The sequence below is a fragment of the Hyperoodon ampullatus genome, assembly GCF_949752795.1.
Source record: "Hyperoodon ampullatus genome assembly, chromosome: 3".
In the NCBI taxonomy this organism is placed as follows: Eukaryota; Metazoa; Chordata; class Mammalia; order Artiodactyla; family Ziphiidae; genus Hyperoodon; species Hyperoodon ampullatus.
In genome coordinates, this window is record NC_136916.1 from 56,594,715 (window position 1) to 56,611,244 (window position 16,530).

Genomic DNA, 16,530 nt, shown 5'->3' on the forward strand with positions numbered 1-16,530 from the left:
CTTACCAAATTAAAAATATATAATTTGGTGGGGGGGTTCTGCACTGTACAGCCTGTGGGATTTTAGTTCCCTGGACCAGGGATCCAACCTGGGCCCCCAGCAGTGGAAATGTGGAGTCTTAACCACTGGACTGCCAGGGAATTCCCCCCGAATATATAATTTTTAAAAATCTACTTTAGTTTGTTTAGTCATGTTTTCAATGCATCAAGAGGTTTGACTATTAAAAGGAATTGTCTTTGCTGATTTTTATCTAACAAGTTCTTTTAAAGTAGAAGACACATCATTCAGACTACCTCTTGATTGTTGTAAAATTCAGCAGTAACTTAGCAGGAAAACAATTCAATGAATTGTTGATGAGTTCAATTCTGATCTCTCTCTCTCTGGTTATAGATTTTTCTGAATTGACATTAAACGGTAGCCTGGAAGAAAGGATATCCTTTACTAACATGGTTACCTGCAGCCAGGTGCATTTCAAGTGAAGTGTGCTGATGGGGCCCTCTATAAGGTAGTATGTTCACTTTTTGTTCTCTGCAGATACTTTATAATGTCTTAAATACCTTACTTTTTTCGTTTTTCTTTCTACAACATAAATGCTGATTTAATACATTTGGAATATGGATTATTAGTAATCACATAAAAGGCTTACCAGGTGTTACTGAGCAGTGCAAATCTTTAATTTCCTTTCTACCTTCTGTAGTCAACTGACAGTTTAATCCTAAAACCGGAGAAATGAAAAAAAAATTTTTGAGTGGTAATGTCTTTGCATTTGAAATCTGTATATATAGTAGAAGGAGAGTTTGGTCTCAGAACCATTGATGGAAGAGAAAAACCCTAAACAGGCATGCCAATTTGACATTGAAAGCAAAGTTTTGTTAAAAACAGTTGTAACCCAGCCCAATTGTAGGACTAAGTCCCAGATGTAAATACCCTTTTTAAAATGTTTAACTTGAGGTAGTATTAACCAAAAGAATTAATGGAATAGCCTTTTCTACGATCTTACTGTTTTTGTGTTTCACAAACAACATTAAGTAGAATCAGATAATGAATAAAATGCCTAATATCATTCTTTCTCTTAAGCCGTGTTTTGTACCCAAATAGATGGATATTAATTTTAGCATTTTAGCATAGTTAAGAATAAAATGGACTTAGAAAAAACAGAATATTTAGTTACAGAGAAAATATATAAATTAAATAATCAATATATAATATTTCTTTGAGGTATTTCATTGAGTAAAAGATATTAATTTAGCATAAGAAAATTTATTTTAGAAATATATATATGCTCATTTACTTGGTACCCACCTAATGCTTTTTCATGGTTGCCTGATAGGATTTACAGCCTGAAAGGACTGTTATATCTAAAGGATTGACTTTATCCGTCATGTGTAGGGCAGTGCTAATGTGGCAATCATTTCTACATTAAAATAATATTTCCAGACAGATTTTTAAATGAGATAAGTTACAAAACAGTTTGTGCACTGTGATCCCTTTTTGCAAAATGAAAATCAATGCATAATATACAGCAAAATATTAACATTGTCTTTGAGAGGGGTGAGATTACAGGTGATTTTTATTTCATTTATGCTTATTTTTATTTTCTAATTCTTCAATCCCAGCTCAAGCCAAAAAGAGAGAGAGAGAGAGAGAGAGAGGTGGTCGGAAGGTAATTATCACAGAACCGGAAAACAGATGTATGTAAACCTTTGAAGGAGAAAAAGGAGGAAGATCCTGAAGAAGATCCCAAAGGTTCTCTGTGAAAGATGCAGCTACAAAATGGATGACCCTGTCTCAGCTCAGGCTCCGCAGCAGAAGCATCAGGAGAACTGCAGCGATTAGTATACAGAGGGTGCAGACTGTAGGTACCATGATCTCCGTCATGATCTGCATGTAACTTAGAAAAGGCTCTGCGGAGGGGGAGAGAGCAACATGGCAGATGAGAATGTGGTCATTTTGGCGAATGCAGCTTCATCCTGAAAGCTTCAGTTGTCTGGATAAACTTGGAAAATGGCATCATCACACTTGCTAATTATTCTCATTTGCTATAAAAGAGAACCTGGTAAATTAAATGTTATAAAAAAAATTATGTGAGGGCTTTGTAAGATATTTCAGAAAATATGGATTAAGGGCTTCCCTGGTGGCGCAGTGGTTGCGAGTCCGCCTGCTGATGCAGGGGACACGGGTTTGTGTCCCGGTCCGGGAAGATCCCACATGCCGCAGAGCGGCTGGGCCCGTGAGCCATGGCCACTGAGCCTGCGCGTCCGGAGCCTGTGCTCCTCAACGGGAGAGGCCACAACAGTGAGAGGCCCGCGTACTGCAAAAAAAAAAAAAAAAAAAAAAAAAAAAAAAAAAAAAGAATGCTTAAATTTGGTTCTTCCATAGGTACTGTAATAAAGTCTAAATGTATGTCAATGCTAGTGCTTACTCAGAATATTAGCAGCCATATTCCTCAGTTTCTATAATTCTCTTTGGGGGGATTTAGGAAAGAAAATTCCTTGGAAAACATTTGCATACCTTCAAAAATGTTTATGGTAGGGCCTCCCTGGTGGCGCAGTGGTTGAGAGTCCGCCTGCTGATGCAGGGGATACGGGTTCGTGCCCCGGTCTGGGAGGATCCCATATGCCGCGGAGCGGCTGGGCCCGTGAGCCATGGCCGCTGAGCCTGCGCGTCCGGAGCCTGTGCTCCGCAACGGGAGAGGCCACAACGGTGAGAGGCCCGCGTACCGCAAAAAAAAAAAAAAAAAAAAAAAAAAAAAAAATGTTTATGGTATATCTTAAGAGGTATAGGAATTTCTGCATTGAAAATTTTTACGGTCATTCTTAACACAGCTAAGCAGTCTTTAAGAGTTAAATGATAAGCATATTTCATGTGCGTTAACATTGTAGTGGACATTTACGAAATACCTGCTTTTAAGTTTTGTGCCAGGCACCCTTGGTTACCGAGATAAATAAGGCACAGGCCCAATTCTCATGGAGCTCATGGGCTCAACAGTAAATTCTATATCATGTCTCTACATTAAGTTTATTTTAGTTTAATGGAATATAAATCTTTAATATTCGCCTGATTATTTAGATGAGGGGGGGAGGGGACAGTGGTATATTGGCCTGTAAAGATAGTTGAATTGAGAGGATTTGCTCTAGCATTTTCCACCTCTGATACCACATGGAAGATGAATTCATTAAAACAGGAAGTGTATTTCTCTGGTTGCCCTTATATAGAGAGAAACACAAAATTCAAAGAAACAAATGATATGCGTTGGCATTTCTTGATGCATGGTTACATCCTGGTTATTCTACATCTCTGATCCTTTTAGATCCTATTGCATTAGAAATGCCTTCTGTGAGAGCAGGGACCTTGTTGTTTATTGCTATGTCCCCAGGGCTTAAAACATCCTTGAGTCAATAGTGACTGCTTCATAATTACTTGCTGAATGAGTGAATATAATATCTAGAGTGTTTGATTTTTCTTCATTCCATTTGGTATAATGGTTGAATTTCTCCCTCCTTCCAACAAAGCCCACTATAACACATAGTAGATTTATAAATTTACAGTATGATTCAGAATCAAACTAGAGTAGATAAATTTATAAATAGTAGATTTATAAATTTACAGTATGATTCAGAATCAAACTAGAGTAGATATTTCTTTTTCATGGTAGATTTTTAAAACATATTTTAAGTGCTGATAGAAATTTGACATTGCTTCAAAGTAAAGGAAAGTCCATTTCTAATCATGTGGTTTTGGAAGATTGACTTAAGGTGGGTCCACATTTTGAGATTTTGGTAATACCATTACATACGTAATTACATGGTTCAATTATCAAAGAATTAAACTCACCTGCAGCAAGCATCTGGTTGTTGATAGAGCAAGTTTCCAAGGCTTTGAGGTACCAACTTTCCACCTAATAAAAACCCACTTGATAAGTTGTCTTAAACTAGTTTTTTGCTGTTTGAAATCATGTTTGGAATAATATGGGGTAAGAAATATATTTTTTTAATCTGCTCGTAGTTTAAATCAGTTAATAGTTATTGAATGCCTATGTGCATCATTGTGAGGGAGCCAAAGAACAGTTTTTATTCTTGAGCTTATAATCCAGCTATCTTTTTCTAATAATGCAATTACTGTCTTTTCTAGTAATGCAAAACTAGTGAATATCTGATAGTTATCAGTCACTGCTTCTATTTATAGTCCCACTAGGCTCACTCTAAAGAATGTTGATAAACAAATGAGTTTTTTTTTAATTAAGACACTCTAAATTACAACTTATATTTCCTGCCATTAGGTGCAGCAGCATACAGAATAGAGAGCTGATAGAAAAATTTGTAGGTTATTGAAAATGGGAGGTTTTAAAGGATTTTTTTAATTATTACTTTTAATCTCATTTTGGAACCAGTGCATTTGTATCACTGTACAATTTGGTGGGAAAAGAAGTGAAGATTATACGGTCATTATATATTCAATTTACTTAACTTTTCATGTATATTGAAGAATAGGTAGTATTTGTTTGCATTAAGATACAACATTTAGGATAACATTTAAATCAGTTTCTGTTGACTGTCATAACCTAAAGTAAACAGGACTCCTGCATAACCCTAGTGTGCCCTTAATGCTCTGTGTGCTAGGATTGCATTTTACAGTGTCCTTACCCCATTCTAAGCAAATAAGCAGAGAGGTAGTGAAAGGGGAAGAAACAATGGGCCCACTTGCCAAACTCTGCACCCCAGCTGCCTAGCTCTTCTAAAATCCAGAATGAGTAACACTGATAATTATTCCTACCTCTCGAGGATTGGGAAACCCATTGGCAGTGATAATCTTCTTGTAATATTCAACTGAAGCCTTTGGATAGCGCGGCCTATTTTTCTTGTTGAAATCGACATAGTAGAATCCATATCTATCTGAGTATCCTCTCTCCCATTCAAACTTATCCAACAGAGACCAGGAAGTGTACCCTTTTATATTAGCACCATCTTTGATAGCTGCAAAGACATTCCATTTTTAATATATTTCATTTTCTTGGAAAAATAGTATTGCGAAGATAATCTTAAGTGTTTTCATCTATGAGATTTAGAAACACGTTTTAGTTAATCGTGTATTATCAAATTTTGCCCAAGTTAAATAGAAAGATATGTGAAGACGGTTTGTATCTCACCTTTTAGCATTTCATTTGTGTATCCTTTAAGGTATTGAATTCTCCACTCATCACATAATTGGGTACAGTGTAATTTTTGAGATGCTCCATTTTCTGTCACATATATGGGTGGATTGCCATATTGAGTCTGAAAGGAATCATGGGAACACATATTGAAGGCTGCCATATTCTAATTGGGTGTGTTTAGCGTTTAGTAGATGCCAGTTAACATGTTTATTTAGAGATGAATGTAGGCAGGAGGCAAGTTCATATAGAAGAATATATTTCTTGACAAAGCATCATTTTAGAGAAAATATGCTTCAGGTCTTGTTCTTGCCCACATATTCCAGTACAGGTGAGAAGAGCAGCAAAATAACTAAATATGAGATAAGAATTTTAAAGTTTTATATATAAATATGTATATAATATATATACATATATATAATCATGAAATATGTGCATATTATATTACATGAATATAATTTATATAATGTATAACAACCATGTATATGATCTATATATATGATTATTCATAGTAGGCATTGATTTTTTTTTTTGGCCATGCCGTGCGGCATGCAGGATCTTACTTCCCTAACCAGGGATCGAACCCGTGCCCCTTGCAATGGAAGCACCGAGTCTTAACCACTGGACCCCTAGAGAAGTCCACTTTAGTCTTTTTTGTTGTTGTCTTTCTTTAAGGCCTATATCGAGTAGCTTCTGAAGTATAAGTAACTAGTTTTTAAATTAACTTTAAAATGTAGGCACCTGAGCTTATACTATAAGAACATGAATTCAGGTAAAAAATGTCCTTTAGCTTAATGTAATAATCACCTGAGCAAAGTTGAGAAGCCTCCTAAATCCCCATGGCACAGAATGTAGCCATTTAGACCCCATATCAGGCCAGTTTGGGTCAACCAGTTCAACTAGGTCACGATCGTTCTGGTAGCTGGGCCCCTGGCGAGAGGGGTAGTTCCTTTCTGTGATGTACCGAGTCGTAAAATGACCTAATCCCAAGAAATCAGATGTGCCTTTAATGTAGATCTTTTCCTGGAGTGAGAACACCGGTAACCTCGACATATCCAGGCCTTGCTCTGCACTCTTTCTTCCTAATGAGAGAAGAAAATAGAATTTAACCAAGTTTTATTTTCTCACAATCATTCTCTTGTCATGTACCACGATGATACTGGCATGTTGACATGAAAGCTGTTATCCAGATCCTGGGCTTTGGAATTCACCTGTGTGGAAATTATGACCTTAGCCTTTCAAACTGGAATTTTGACATTTGAATGCTAGCCAAAAATTTTTAAGTTTATATTGCTTAAAAGTAATATTTTCACAGATTACTCAGTAACTTGTGTGTGGACAATTATGTAGCTATCTGGAAAAAAGAACTAGGTTATTCCTTACATCAAAAATTGGTAATTTTGCTTGCCTCTGGGAAGGGAACTGGAGGCCAGTGGTAGCGTCGGGAGAGACACGGTCACGTTCAGGCCTTGTTGTAGTGTAAGCTAACATCACCTCTGTGTTGGGCAATGTTGTCCTATCTTTCAGAATTGTAAAAGTGTGTGTCCTTTCACCAACCAATTCTAAATCTGCTTATCCTACACTTTACTCATGTAAAAGGATGTATGTACAAGGATCTTCATTACAGATTGAGTAGCAAAAGATTAGAAGCAACCTGAAGGTCTGTCAGGAGAGACTGGTTAAAAACATGATGGGATATCCATCAGTACCACAGTATGCGGCCATGAGAATGAATGAGGCAGTGCTTCATACACAACAAGGACGAGTGCCAAGACGGATGCTCAAGTGAAACAAAGATGCAGAGTGTTGCGTACATACAGTACATGCAAGTGTATACACATACCGAGCAGCAGTGTTCTTGCTCACACGTGCACAATGCATCTCTGGAAGTGTACTTCCTTCTGGGGAGGATAGGAGCAGTGGGTGGGGGAGGGAAGGAAGCTTAACTTTTTTCACTTTTTTGTACTTCAAAACATGTGAAACATGTCCTTGTATCATCTATGCAAAAAAAGTTTTAAATCAATGTATAAAGAAAAGTAACATTTTTATGAGTTGATCTAAAATGTAGTCATAAAAATGTTTCCAAAGAGACTGCTGGCTTAGATTAAATGAGTGAAAAGATTGCATTATTAAATTCCTTTAAATTATTAGCATGTTATTTCAGTTACATGTAGTAACGAGAAAAACCACAGGAATTGTCACTGTAGTGTCTCCTATGTGGAGACACTCACCATATGTGGCTACTGGAATATGGCTAATGTGACTGCAGCTTCAACTCAGTCACACTGAAGGATTGAATTTTTAATTTTGTTTAATTTGAATTTGAATAGACACAAATGGCTACAGACTATCATATTGAACAGCACAGATATAGGACATACAGAACATTTCCATGATCACCAAAAGTTCTATTGAACAGCACTCATCTAGAATTACCTTTCTTCATATATTTATTGTGAATGAAGGGGTGCTTCTGAGATGCCTGGAAGTAATTTGTGAATGAGATTTCAGGCAGAATGCTTTCACTACTAAAGAAAATATTAACTGTTTTATTTGTCAGTTATACTTAATAATGCTGAAACAAAAGAAAAAAAAAGAAAAAGAAAAAGCTACTTAGAGGATCCTTCTTTCCACATTGTATAAGGGAAAAATTGAGCCCTGTTCCCACTTGAATTATCATAGAGTTGGAGTTGGCGGGGTCTGGGATTATTGGCTTTAAGCCCAAGAATTGTTCTATGATAGGTAATCAATTTGGCTTTTTAGTACAATCTTGTAGCACCTGCAGTGGCCTCTGAGGGTCCCAAGAGAACAAACAGCATGTGAATGATGGGGTGTGTCTGCAGGAATGTTCCATATGGGCACTGTCCCATCGTGAGGGCTTTTTCCTTACTCATCTTGAGGAAATCATTCTCAAGACTTTGAGTGTATGTGTACAGAACATGTCACAGAACTGGTTATTGTCAAAAGATTTTTAAAGATTATTTTGTCTAATCCCTTCATTTTTAGGTGATAAGACTGAGACAGGATGAGGTGAAGCACCTTGCCCAGAATCACTCACTGGTTAGTGGCAGGGTTGGAATTAGAACTTGCTGCCTCCTATTCCAGACAAGTCTTGATAAATGATGCTTTAGAAAGGGAAATTTTTGAAATGTTGAAACATTCTTAGTCAAACATCTAAAATAGCCTTGATGTGTGAGATATAGCCTATTTCACTGTCATCCTTGTCTTTTTTAGGGAGGTGTGGGCTGATACCTCTAAATCACAGTTATATGTTTAGATTCCTATGGCCAGACACTGCTGGTTGCCTACCCAATAGACCCATGCCTGCCTTCTTCCATGCCCTCTTTTCTCATCCCCTTCCAAAGGGCCACATCCTTTCTGGGAGTCTTGATCCCTCCCCAGGCTCTGAGGCTCTATCCCTGGTGGTCTAGGGCACCTTGGGGCATTTGACAATTCTGTCCCTTGAGGCACAGCGGGAAGTCAGCTGGGAGTAGACGCTGTTTCCTGGGAAGATTTTCCTTGTTCTTAAAAACAGATACAATAGTACTATCCCTTTTTTTCTGCCTCAGGGTGTTGATGTGTAAAGGTGATTCCTGGAGCTGCTACAGCCATCTTGTGGCCTTGGAGAGTGGCTGATGAGCTAGCTAAAAGTGCCAGAGTGGAAAGATGGAATGAGTCTGGGTTCTCAAAGACAACCCTGAGGGCTAGATTAATTAGCTGTGGATTATCCTTTTCTGGATTTCAGGTGAGATGATAAATCCCCTACTTTTCAAGCCATTTTGTTTGGAGTTTTCTGTTATGTGGCAGTTAAAAGCATCGAAATTAATACAGCCTTGTGAGTTCTGTCTTTATTCTCTTCTCTGACACTGTGGAAACTAGAGCTTGGAAAGTATTTCTCAAGTGGCAGAAAGAACCAACAATAGGACTGACTCCACCCACGACTGTGTCTTTGACTTCTCACTCCTACTTCACTACAGTTGGATGGAGTGGAATGGGGAGGAGACAGGAGAACAGAACACAAAAGAGAGCAGCCTAGAGAATTGCTAAGTTTTCTCCCCTGGATTCTGAAATTCTCAGTTTCCAGGTCTAGGAATTTGTTTGGATGTCCCCCACCCTCCCAGTTTGAATAACCAGTTCTAAATTCTTTGGGAGCTGGGTTATCCATCGAGTGCCTCACCCAAACTGACCCAGTGTGTTCTTCTATCCCCCTGCCTTTTGGTCACTTCACTTGAGCTCAATACTGTTGCTGTGGTATCTGGAGTCTTAAAAACGTGACGTGGCTCACCAATATGGTCCTTCATGACTTGTGGGTAGTCACCGGCGTAAATGGGGTTGGCAAACCAGCCCAGGCAGAACTGTAGGTATCTCTCGGTAGCCTCTATGTCCTTGGGGTTACTAATGTCCACAGGTTCTCCCCAGTCGCAGTTTAATGAAATCCCCACCAGACCTTATAAGAAGAGAAAGAAAAGGGGGTGGCAGGCAGAGTGACATTGTTCCTCTGGTCACCTGTCTGTTCTCAGCGCACATGGTGGCGGGGCTCACCTTGCTGCTTGCTGCGCCATATGTTGTTGTAGGAGTGCCAGGCTTGGGCATGGGCCTGGAAGAGAAAGGAGTCCGTCGGAGGTGCCTGCCTCATTCATTTCTCTCCTCCCTTTCAACCCAAGGTGGCCTTTCTCTCCTTCCTAACTCTAGAGATCATTTTAAGTCCTATCCTTTCCATGAGTCCAGCCTTCATTAGCCTAATCCATAGTCTCCCTTCCTCTGACCTCCATTTTGTTTGTGCTGTGGAGGAAACTTGCTCTAAATCTGGCATAAACACGTAAGTCACCACTCTGTGTTATTTATTGTTTCTAAGATTTTTGCTGACGTGTCTTGTTTTATTCCTGGTTGTCCTCTGTAGTAACTAGGCAGTGCTTTCAGCATAGGTGCTCAGGAAGTTAGGAAAATATAATACCAAGCATCTGGAACAGTGTTGAGAAACAGAATCCAAAATGTGCCAACCTGCCTTCTCTCCATATTCTCTCCCAGGGACCCACTGATATCTTCAGAGCCCTGCCCTTTAAATATTCACAGTTTAAGAAATCCTAAGCCAAATAGGGAGAGATGAGAAAGTTCTCTTGCTGACATGAACTTGAGGGTCTGGTATGTCCCCAGTGATCCCTTGCCTGCCTGCTTGATCAGATTGTCCACCTTCTATTGAGAGTCTGTTGGGGCCGTCATGCCTCGCACCCCTGTTCCTCAGTCATCATCACCTGGACCCTCCTATATGTCCTGGAATGTGACCAATCCCCTCCCCTGCTTCTCAAGCCTTTCCAATAGCGTTGTAATTCGCCCGTCATTATCTCCTCTCAATGTCCCCCTCAATTTCTGCCCTCGAGCCTGACTGCCCCTAAAGACCGCAGCCACGGCAGCTCTTTCCAGCAGACGCCATTTTTCCCCTCACACCTCACATACCTTAGGAGAGTGTGCCTTGCTCTTTGTTGCTGCTTCCAAACAATTTCTCCTTCCTCCTTCAAAAACTCCAGGTCCTTTGAAGTCCATGCTATCAGACAAGCACTCCTAACCCCTTCCTGCTGCTGTCCTTCACCAACCTCCAGTTACTTCTGTTCAGTCACTGAAGATGTTAGCCCCTAGCTCACTGTCATCCCCCAACTTCCTCCTGTCACCATTCCTCACAAGAGTTTAGAACTGTAGGTGACAAGTTTTCACATGCATGTGCTCCAGCCCCTTGGCTAGATTGCAAGCTTTATAGGGAGCAGTCACGGTGTCGTCTGGGCTGCAGTGTCCAGCAGAGTCCTGGATGGCAGGACTCTACCTCATAGATCCTCATGGAAGGGAAGGGGACCATGTTCAGGTGAGGTGGCAGAGGACTGGGCTCAGACTCGGGCCCTGGGGTGGGCTCAGCTGTCACTGGGACTCACCCTTCCACCCTGAACCCAGCCTTCACTCCCGGAAGGACCCACTTCACCTTAATGACGTGATGTGCCACCTTGTACAGGCCCGTGCCATGGAGCTTCAGGCCAGGTGCGTGGTGGCCCGTCTCGTAGCCTTTTTCTGCCATTGTCTGCAGGGATGGCAAGTGGGGAACCACAGGACCCATGAGAAGTGACAGGGTACACTCCTGCCTGGAAAGTGGGTTTTCCCACCTGGAGGGGGGCCTTGCTTACCCGAGGATCACTGAAAGTGACCCAGTGCTTCACCCGGTCCCCAAAGGCCTCGAAGCATAGGCTGGCGTAATCACTGAAGTAGTTGGCCATGCTCACATTCTGCCACCCGCCATACTTGACCTGGAGCAGCTGCAAACAGAGGCGTGCAGAGAGAAGCAGGGGCCCCAACCCTCTAAAGCATGGATAGTACTCCATCTTCTCCCCATCACCTCCCTGAAGCCAATGTCTTGTCCTCTGACCTCCCACCACCCTGTGTCACAGAGAGGTACATAAGCAGCTCCTCTGCCAGCTGGGCCGTGATACCACAGAGCCTTGTTGAACGAATGAAAAAACTGCTTGAATAGTGATGTCTAACTGTGAGGGATTTAAGCATGTGAGGCTTTATGGAAATCGCTTGGGAGGGGGCGCTCGTATTTGAGCACATACAGTTCTAAAAACCTGGGGGAGAAAAGGCTAAACAAACTTGCTCATTATTCCATCAACTCTTACTCAAAAGATGCGTCTTTCTTTATAGTCTGAGTTGTCGTTTCCAGGCCAAACGTTTTGGAAAACATCAAAATCTGCACTTACCACTTATTACAAACATCAGTTAAACCAGTGGGACCTCCCTGCCATGGGTAAGTTGGGAGATTTCTTCTTCACTCCCTGCCATCTTCCTGTCCCGAGCCAGAGCCCAGACCCCAGCCTTTGCCCCCACCTTGGCAACCCCAAGTGCCCAGATCAGGCTCCCTCCTGCTGAGCTGAGCTCCCCTTGGGCCTCTGAGCCTGCGCAGCCTCACTTGTGGGAGATCCCAGTGGTGCAGCGTCACGATGGGGGTGATGTTGCTCTTCAGAAGGGAGTCAATGAAGTCACTGTAGAATTGGATTCCCTTCTTGTTCACTCCGTCAGCTGAAGGCGAAATAAAAGGGGGGACGTGATGAGAAAGGACCTTGGCCTTGACCTTCTGAAGTGCACTCTTCCTGGGCCCTGGAGCTTTCTGTAGGCCTGAAGGCGCCCTCAGCCCACCAGCACTCGGGTTTCAGATGGTGGAATAGCTACTGCTGGGAGCCCAGCTACCTGCAGAACCCGTGAGAGCTGCTGCTGGGGAAACTGTGCTCATGGGCTGTTCTCCCCACCCAGGACTCTGTGGTGTCCCCACAAAGCCAACATGGCCAAAAGGGGCCACTCCTGGGCTGGGGCAGTGTGGCCTTAGCTCACCTCGCATACCCGTGGGCAGGAGCCGGGGCCAGGACAGGGAGAACCGGTAGTGGCTGACGTGCAGCTCCCTCAGCAGAGCGACGTCCTCCTGTGCAGACAGGAGTGGGTGCAGGGCAGGGTCAGCTGGACCCCACTGAGGTCCCTCCTGTACGTACTCCGCATCTACGCCACAGGCATGACGCCACCTGCCCCCGCTTCCTCCTGGGGCTATGCCAGGAGTCAAGTAAAATGCAGGATATGAGGATGCTTTGAGAAATCCATCAGGCTGGTGGATTCCCAATCCAGAGAGGAAAGTGGGTGCTGAACAAAGGGACAGAGGATGAGCTGGTCCCGCTATCTCCACAGGGGGCCCATTCCCATGCAGGGACCAGGGGTTCAGGCTCGTGTGGCCTGTAGGCCCTGGGGTCATGGCCTCAGCCCTTCAGCTGCCCATCGCTTAGACTAAGGCACTGGCTCAGGTGGGGCCCAGCTTTCCTTTCCTCCTTCATCCACCTTCCCACATCCTGGCACTCCCTCCCCAAGCCCCAGTCACCACCGACCCTTCCCCGCTCGGCTGCACTGGGATTGGGGATGTTTAGCAGAGCACTTGGTTGACATCGTCACTCGGGTTCCCCCAATATGTCTGTCACCTCCCAACTCTCCCTAGGTGATGTTCAATCATACACACACATGCACACCCATCACTCACCTGGACCTTGTAGTAGCTGTTACAGGCCACGTCTGCAGTCTCCTCCCCAAGCACATTCCCCTTCCCACTGTGTGTGAAGGTGTCCCAGATGCTGGGCCCTTTCCCGTCCTGGTCCCAGGCGCCCTCAGTCTGGAAGGCGGAACTGCCCACGCCCCAGGAGAAGCCTGCAAATGGAGACCCCAAGCTGGGCTCTGAGTCCCCTCTAACTCCCCACCCAGTACTGGGACCCTGAGCTGTGCCTCCCAGGCCACAAGGCAAGCCCCCTTCCCCGCAGCCTGCCCTGTCTCCCTAGGAGTGGGAGCATGTGTGGTAGGGCAGGGGGAGGGAGGAGACATAATACGTTAAAAGCATTTATCTGCACCATTTTAGCTCTGATTTGCATTTACTATCTATACAGTAACTTAAAAAAAAATCTGTTAGGAACTTCTTTTATTTCGGAACAACTACATGGAGTTATTTTCCCTGTCCTACCTATAAGGAAGCTAAAACACCAAACTCCTTGACAAGTCAGCCAAGGTAGGCAAGCTGCCAGACAAATGGACAGATGGACAGACCAATGGAGGAGTGGACATACCAAGTGGGAAGGTTCCATAATAGAAGGAGGCCTCTTCTAGGGATTCCTTCCTGGTGGCCTCCAGCCTGGACACCAGCAGTAGCATCCACCAAAGAGTGACAGCCCTCACTGGCTTCATGGCATCCGGCTCTCCCCCATACCTGAAAAAGCACATCTGACAGGTGTAGGCCCATACAGCCAGGACTTGGGGGGAAGATCCTGGCTCGGGGGAAAAAGGAGGTGGGACGAGGTGGAGGCGCTTTATCTAGAGAAGCATTGGCTCTTCTGGGGTCAGCTAGTCCCTGGCTTTGCTGGGACCCACCAGCACAGGCTGAGGCTGGGCTCCAGATACGATTCCCAAGTTAAACACTAAGGAGGACAAAGACCAGGCATGGGGAGCTCTGGGTCTCATAGGCAACGCTTCAAACCACCCCTGTCCCTGTCTTATGGGGGAGACCTAGCCTATACCCTGTGATGGCCTCAGTCTGATGGGGAATCCACTCTGCCTTAGGGATGCTCCAGTCTGATGGGGCTGGCAGGACAACCCACAGAGCTCCTGCAGCACCCCACCTACACACTGTGGCCTATGCAAAGAGACAGACCCCTCCCCAAGCCGGGGGTCATGAGCAGGGTCACCATCCCAGGGTCTTCTGTCCAAAGGGTCAGGGCAATTCCCTTCCCCTGGGGCCCCCTCTCTGATGCCAGCCTAGCCAGCTTACCCAGGATTGTCCTCGGTCCCAGACACCCCCAGAGTAGCAGCTGATGGCCAGAGCACTGTCAGACTGACCCCCTCAGGGCCTGTGCGCCCCCCCCAAGAGCAGAGCCCTCAGCCCAGCGAAGGCTCTGGTTGGGGGCGTGACCAGTGGCCTAACCCCCCTACAAAGAGCTTCAATAGCCCCAATTCAGTGGGGAGGGCAGGAATGCTGAGCTGGCCAGCGGGGTCTGAGTCAGCAGCCAGGCAGCTTGGCCCGGGGCCCGGGGCATCCAGTCAGCCCCCTCCCAGGGTAGAGGAGCAGTGACCCAGTCCCCTGGTCCCTTCTGGGCCCAGTGTGCCACCTTCAGCCCATCTTAGCCTATGAAACTCCAGGTGGTGGCCGGGCGGGGAGTAGTGTGTGTGGGCATCTGTCTCTGTGTCCACCCCTTCCTGCTGCCAGAGAAAGTTCACTGTAGAAGGTAAATTTGGTTTTCCCACATCACCCTCCTCTCTTTGGATCCCTCATTCATTCCTTTACTCACTCACTCATTGAATCACGACTGTCTGGGGAATTCCCTGGCGGTCCAGTGGTTAGGACTCGGCGCTTTCACTGCTGTGGGCCTGGGTCGATAGAGCCCTGGTCCGGGAGCTAATAACCCACAAGCCTCCCCGCATGGCCAAAAAAAAAAAAGAAGTTATATTAAAAAAAAAAATCACAAGTGGCAGCTAGATCACACCCTCTCTGGAAGCTCAGCGCCTCCTGCTCTCCACCCAGGCTGCCAAGGAAGCCCCCACTGTGTTTCCTTCACTACGGTGCCCTCACCTCTCCATATCCCTCCCCTCTATCCCCCCACTTGCGGCTCCCTGCATCTCACTCAACCTCCAGCCTCCCTGCCTTCAGCTAAGCCCGCCGTAACTCCTTAACGGGGCAGGTCTTATTACCCGTTTGTGGTGGATTAATTTCTTTCTGCCAGAGTGAGGTGGGACCCGGTCTGAGTCCTCTAGGGTTTGGGGATCTTGCGGGACAGGGAGGCCAGAGGGAATGTGAAAGCAAGGTGGTTTTAAGCGCTGTGCAAAAATCAAATCAAATCAGTCAATAAATAAAAATAAACACTGTGCCAGGGATCAGGGCTCTAATGGAAGGATGGACAGAACACGATAGAGGCGCAGGGAGGTAGGGCTGGCTTCAGAGGGAGGGGACATTGGACAAGATAATGAAGGATGTGGAAGCACTCGCTAGATGGCGTGGAGCACGTAGGGCATGGGAACTGACAGAGGGAACAGCATGAGCAAAGGCTCTGAGGTGTGTTTGGGGACCCGGCAGCTTGGTATCTTCTCTCCTCTTGCATCTGTCCTACAGTGACCGCAGGGCTGTGTCCTCAGGTGAGCAGACCACTGGACGTCACCCTCGCGGCCATCTCTTCTGTGGTTGGACTGCCGTGAGAGTCCAAGGCCAGTGGTGCGCTATTTGCACTGGTGCTGCTACCTGCCCCGCCAGGCCTGTGGGCCCTGGGGACTCTGCTCTCCAGGCTGAGGTTGGCAGGAAACATAAAACTTTAAGACCTGATGTCATCTCTGAAAAATGCCCCCTTTTCCCAGAGCCAGGGGCCTAGTGTTTGTGATGAGGGAGGGGCTAGTCAGCCCCGCCTGGCCAGGGGCTGCTTGGGGTCTGACTGCAGACCCAGTCTCCACCCGTTCTCCTCCACAGGCTCCAAGCTGGAAGGACGTGGGCCTCACAGCTGGGTGACCACCACCACCCACCCTCACTCCTCCCAACCCCATCCCACTCCAGGGCTGCTTGGGCCCTGCTGGAGGCTTGGAGCAACCAGGGTAGAACCCTTCCCTTGGGTGGGTGGGGTGTTCTAAAGTCCCTGGAGGCCAGGCCTGGCTGAAGAGCAGGTGTGTTGGGGGATGGGTGGGCCTCTTTATCTTCTCCCTCTTCCCTCCCCGCAAGGGGCTGCAGAGTGGGGGGCCCTCTGCCAGCAGCCTCTGTAGGGCCCAGGCCAGAGTCTAAGCTCTATGACTTTTAGGAAGGGACTTGGTAAAAGCAAAATGTCTGGTCTTCCATCCTGGGGAGCACT

General features: G+C 45.3%; 2 protein-coding genes across 4 annotated transcripts in view; one reads left to right on the forward strand and one right to left on the reverse strand.

The window, feature by feature from the left end:
* ZWILCH (zwilch kinetochore protein) overlaps positions 1–1,752 on the forward strand; it is a gene marked incomplete at its 5' end in the record, with an annotated part of 38,590 nt that extends 36,838 nt beyond the window's left edge. The window contains 2 exons of the mRNA XM_079700497.1: positions 391–505; positions 1,617–1,752. Of these exons, the coding sequence (XP_079556623.1) occupies positions 391–479 (89 nt within the window). The 3' untranslated portion in view covers positions 480–505; positions 1,617–1,752. The remainder of the gene's footprint in view (positions 1–390; positions 506–1,616) is intronic.
* A 25-nt stretch (positions 1,753–1,777) lies between these two features.
* LCTL (lactase like) lies at positions 1,778–13,930 on the reverse strand (the record flags this gene model as incomplete). Of its 3 annotated transcripts, XM_079700498.1 has the most annotated exons (13): positions 1,778–1,904; positions 3,835–3,898; positions 4,774–4,973; positions 5,147–5,273; positions 5,957–6,231; positions 9,435–9,596; positions 9,692–9,746; positions 11,118–11,213; positions 11,317–11,445; positions 12,096–12,205; positions 12,515–12,602; positions 13,203–13,366; positions 13,777–13,930. In XM_079700498.1, 13 exons carry the CDS (start codon positions 13,928–13,930, stop codon positions 1,789–1,791), a joined length of 1,740 nt encoding a protein of 579 aa, XP_079556624.1. In that variant the 3' UTR covers positions 1,778–1,788. The 3 variants fall into 3 exon arrangements, with proteins under 3 accessions (XP_079556624.1, XP_079556625.1, XP_079556626.1); XM_079700499.1 differs by lacking the exons at positions 3,835–3,898; positions 4,774–4,973; positions 12,096–12,205; ... (1 more) ...; positions 13,203–13,366; positions 13,777–13,930 and having other exon boundaries at positions 11,317–11,406; XM_079700500.1 differs by lacking the exons at positions 3,835–3,898; positions 4,774–4,973; positions 11,118–11,213; ... (2 more) ...; positions 13,203–13,366; positions 13,777–13,930 and having other exon boundaries at positions 11,317–11,406.
* Between the last annotated feature and the right edge of the window lie 2,600 nt (positions 13,931–16,530).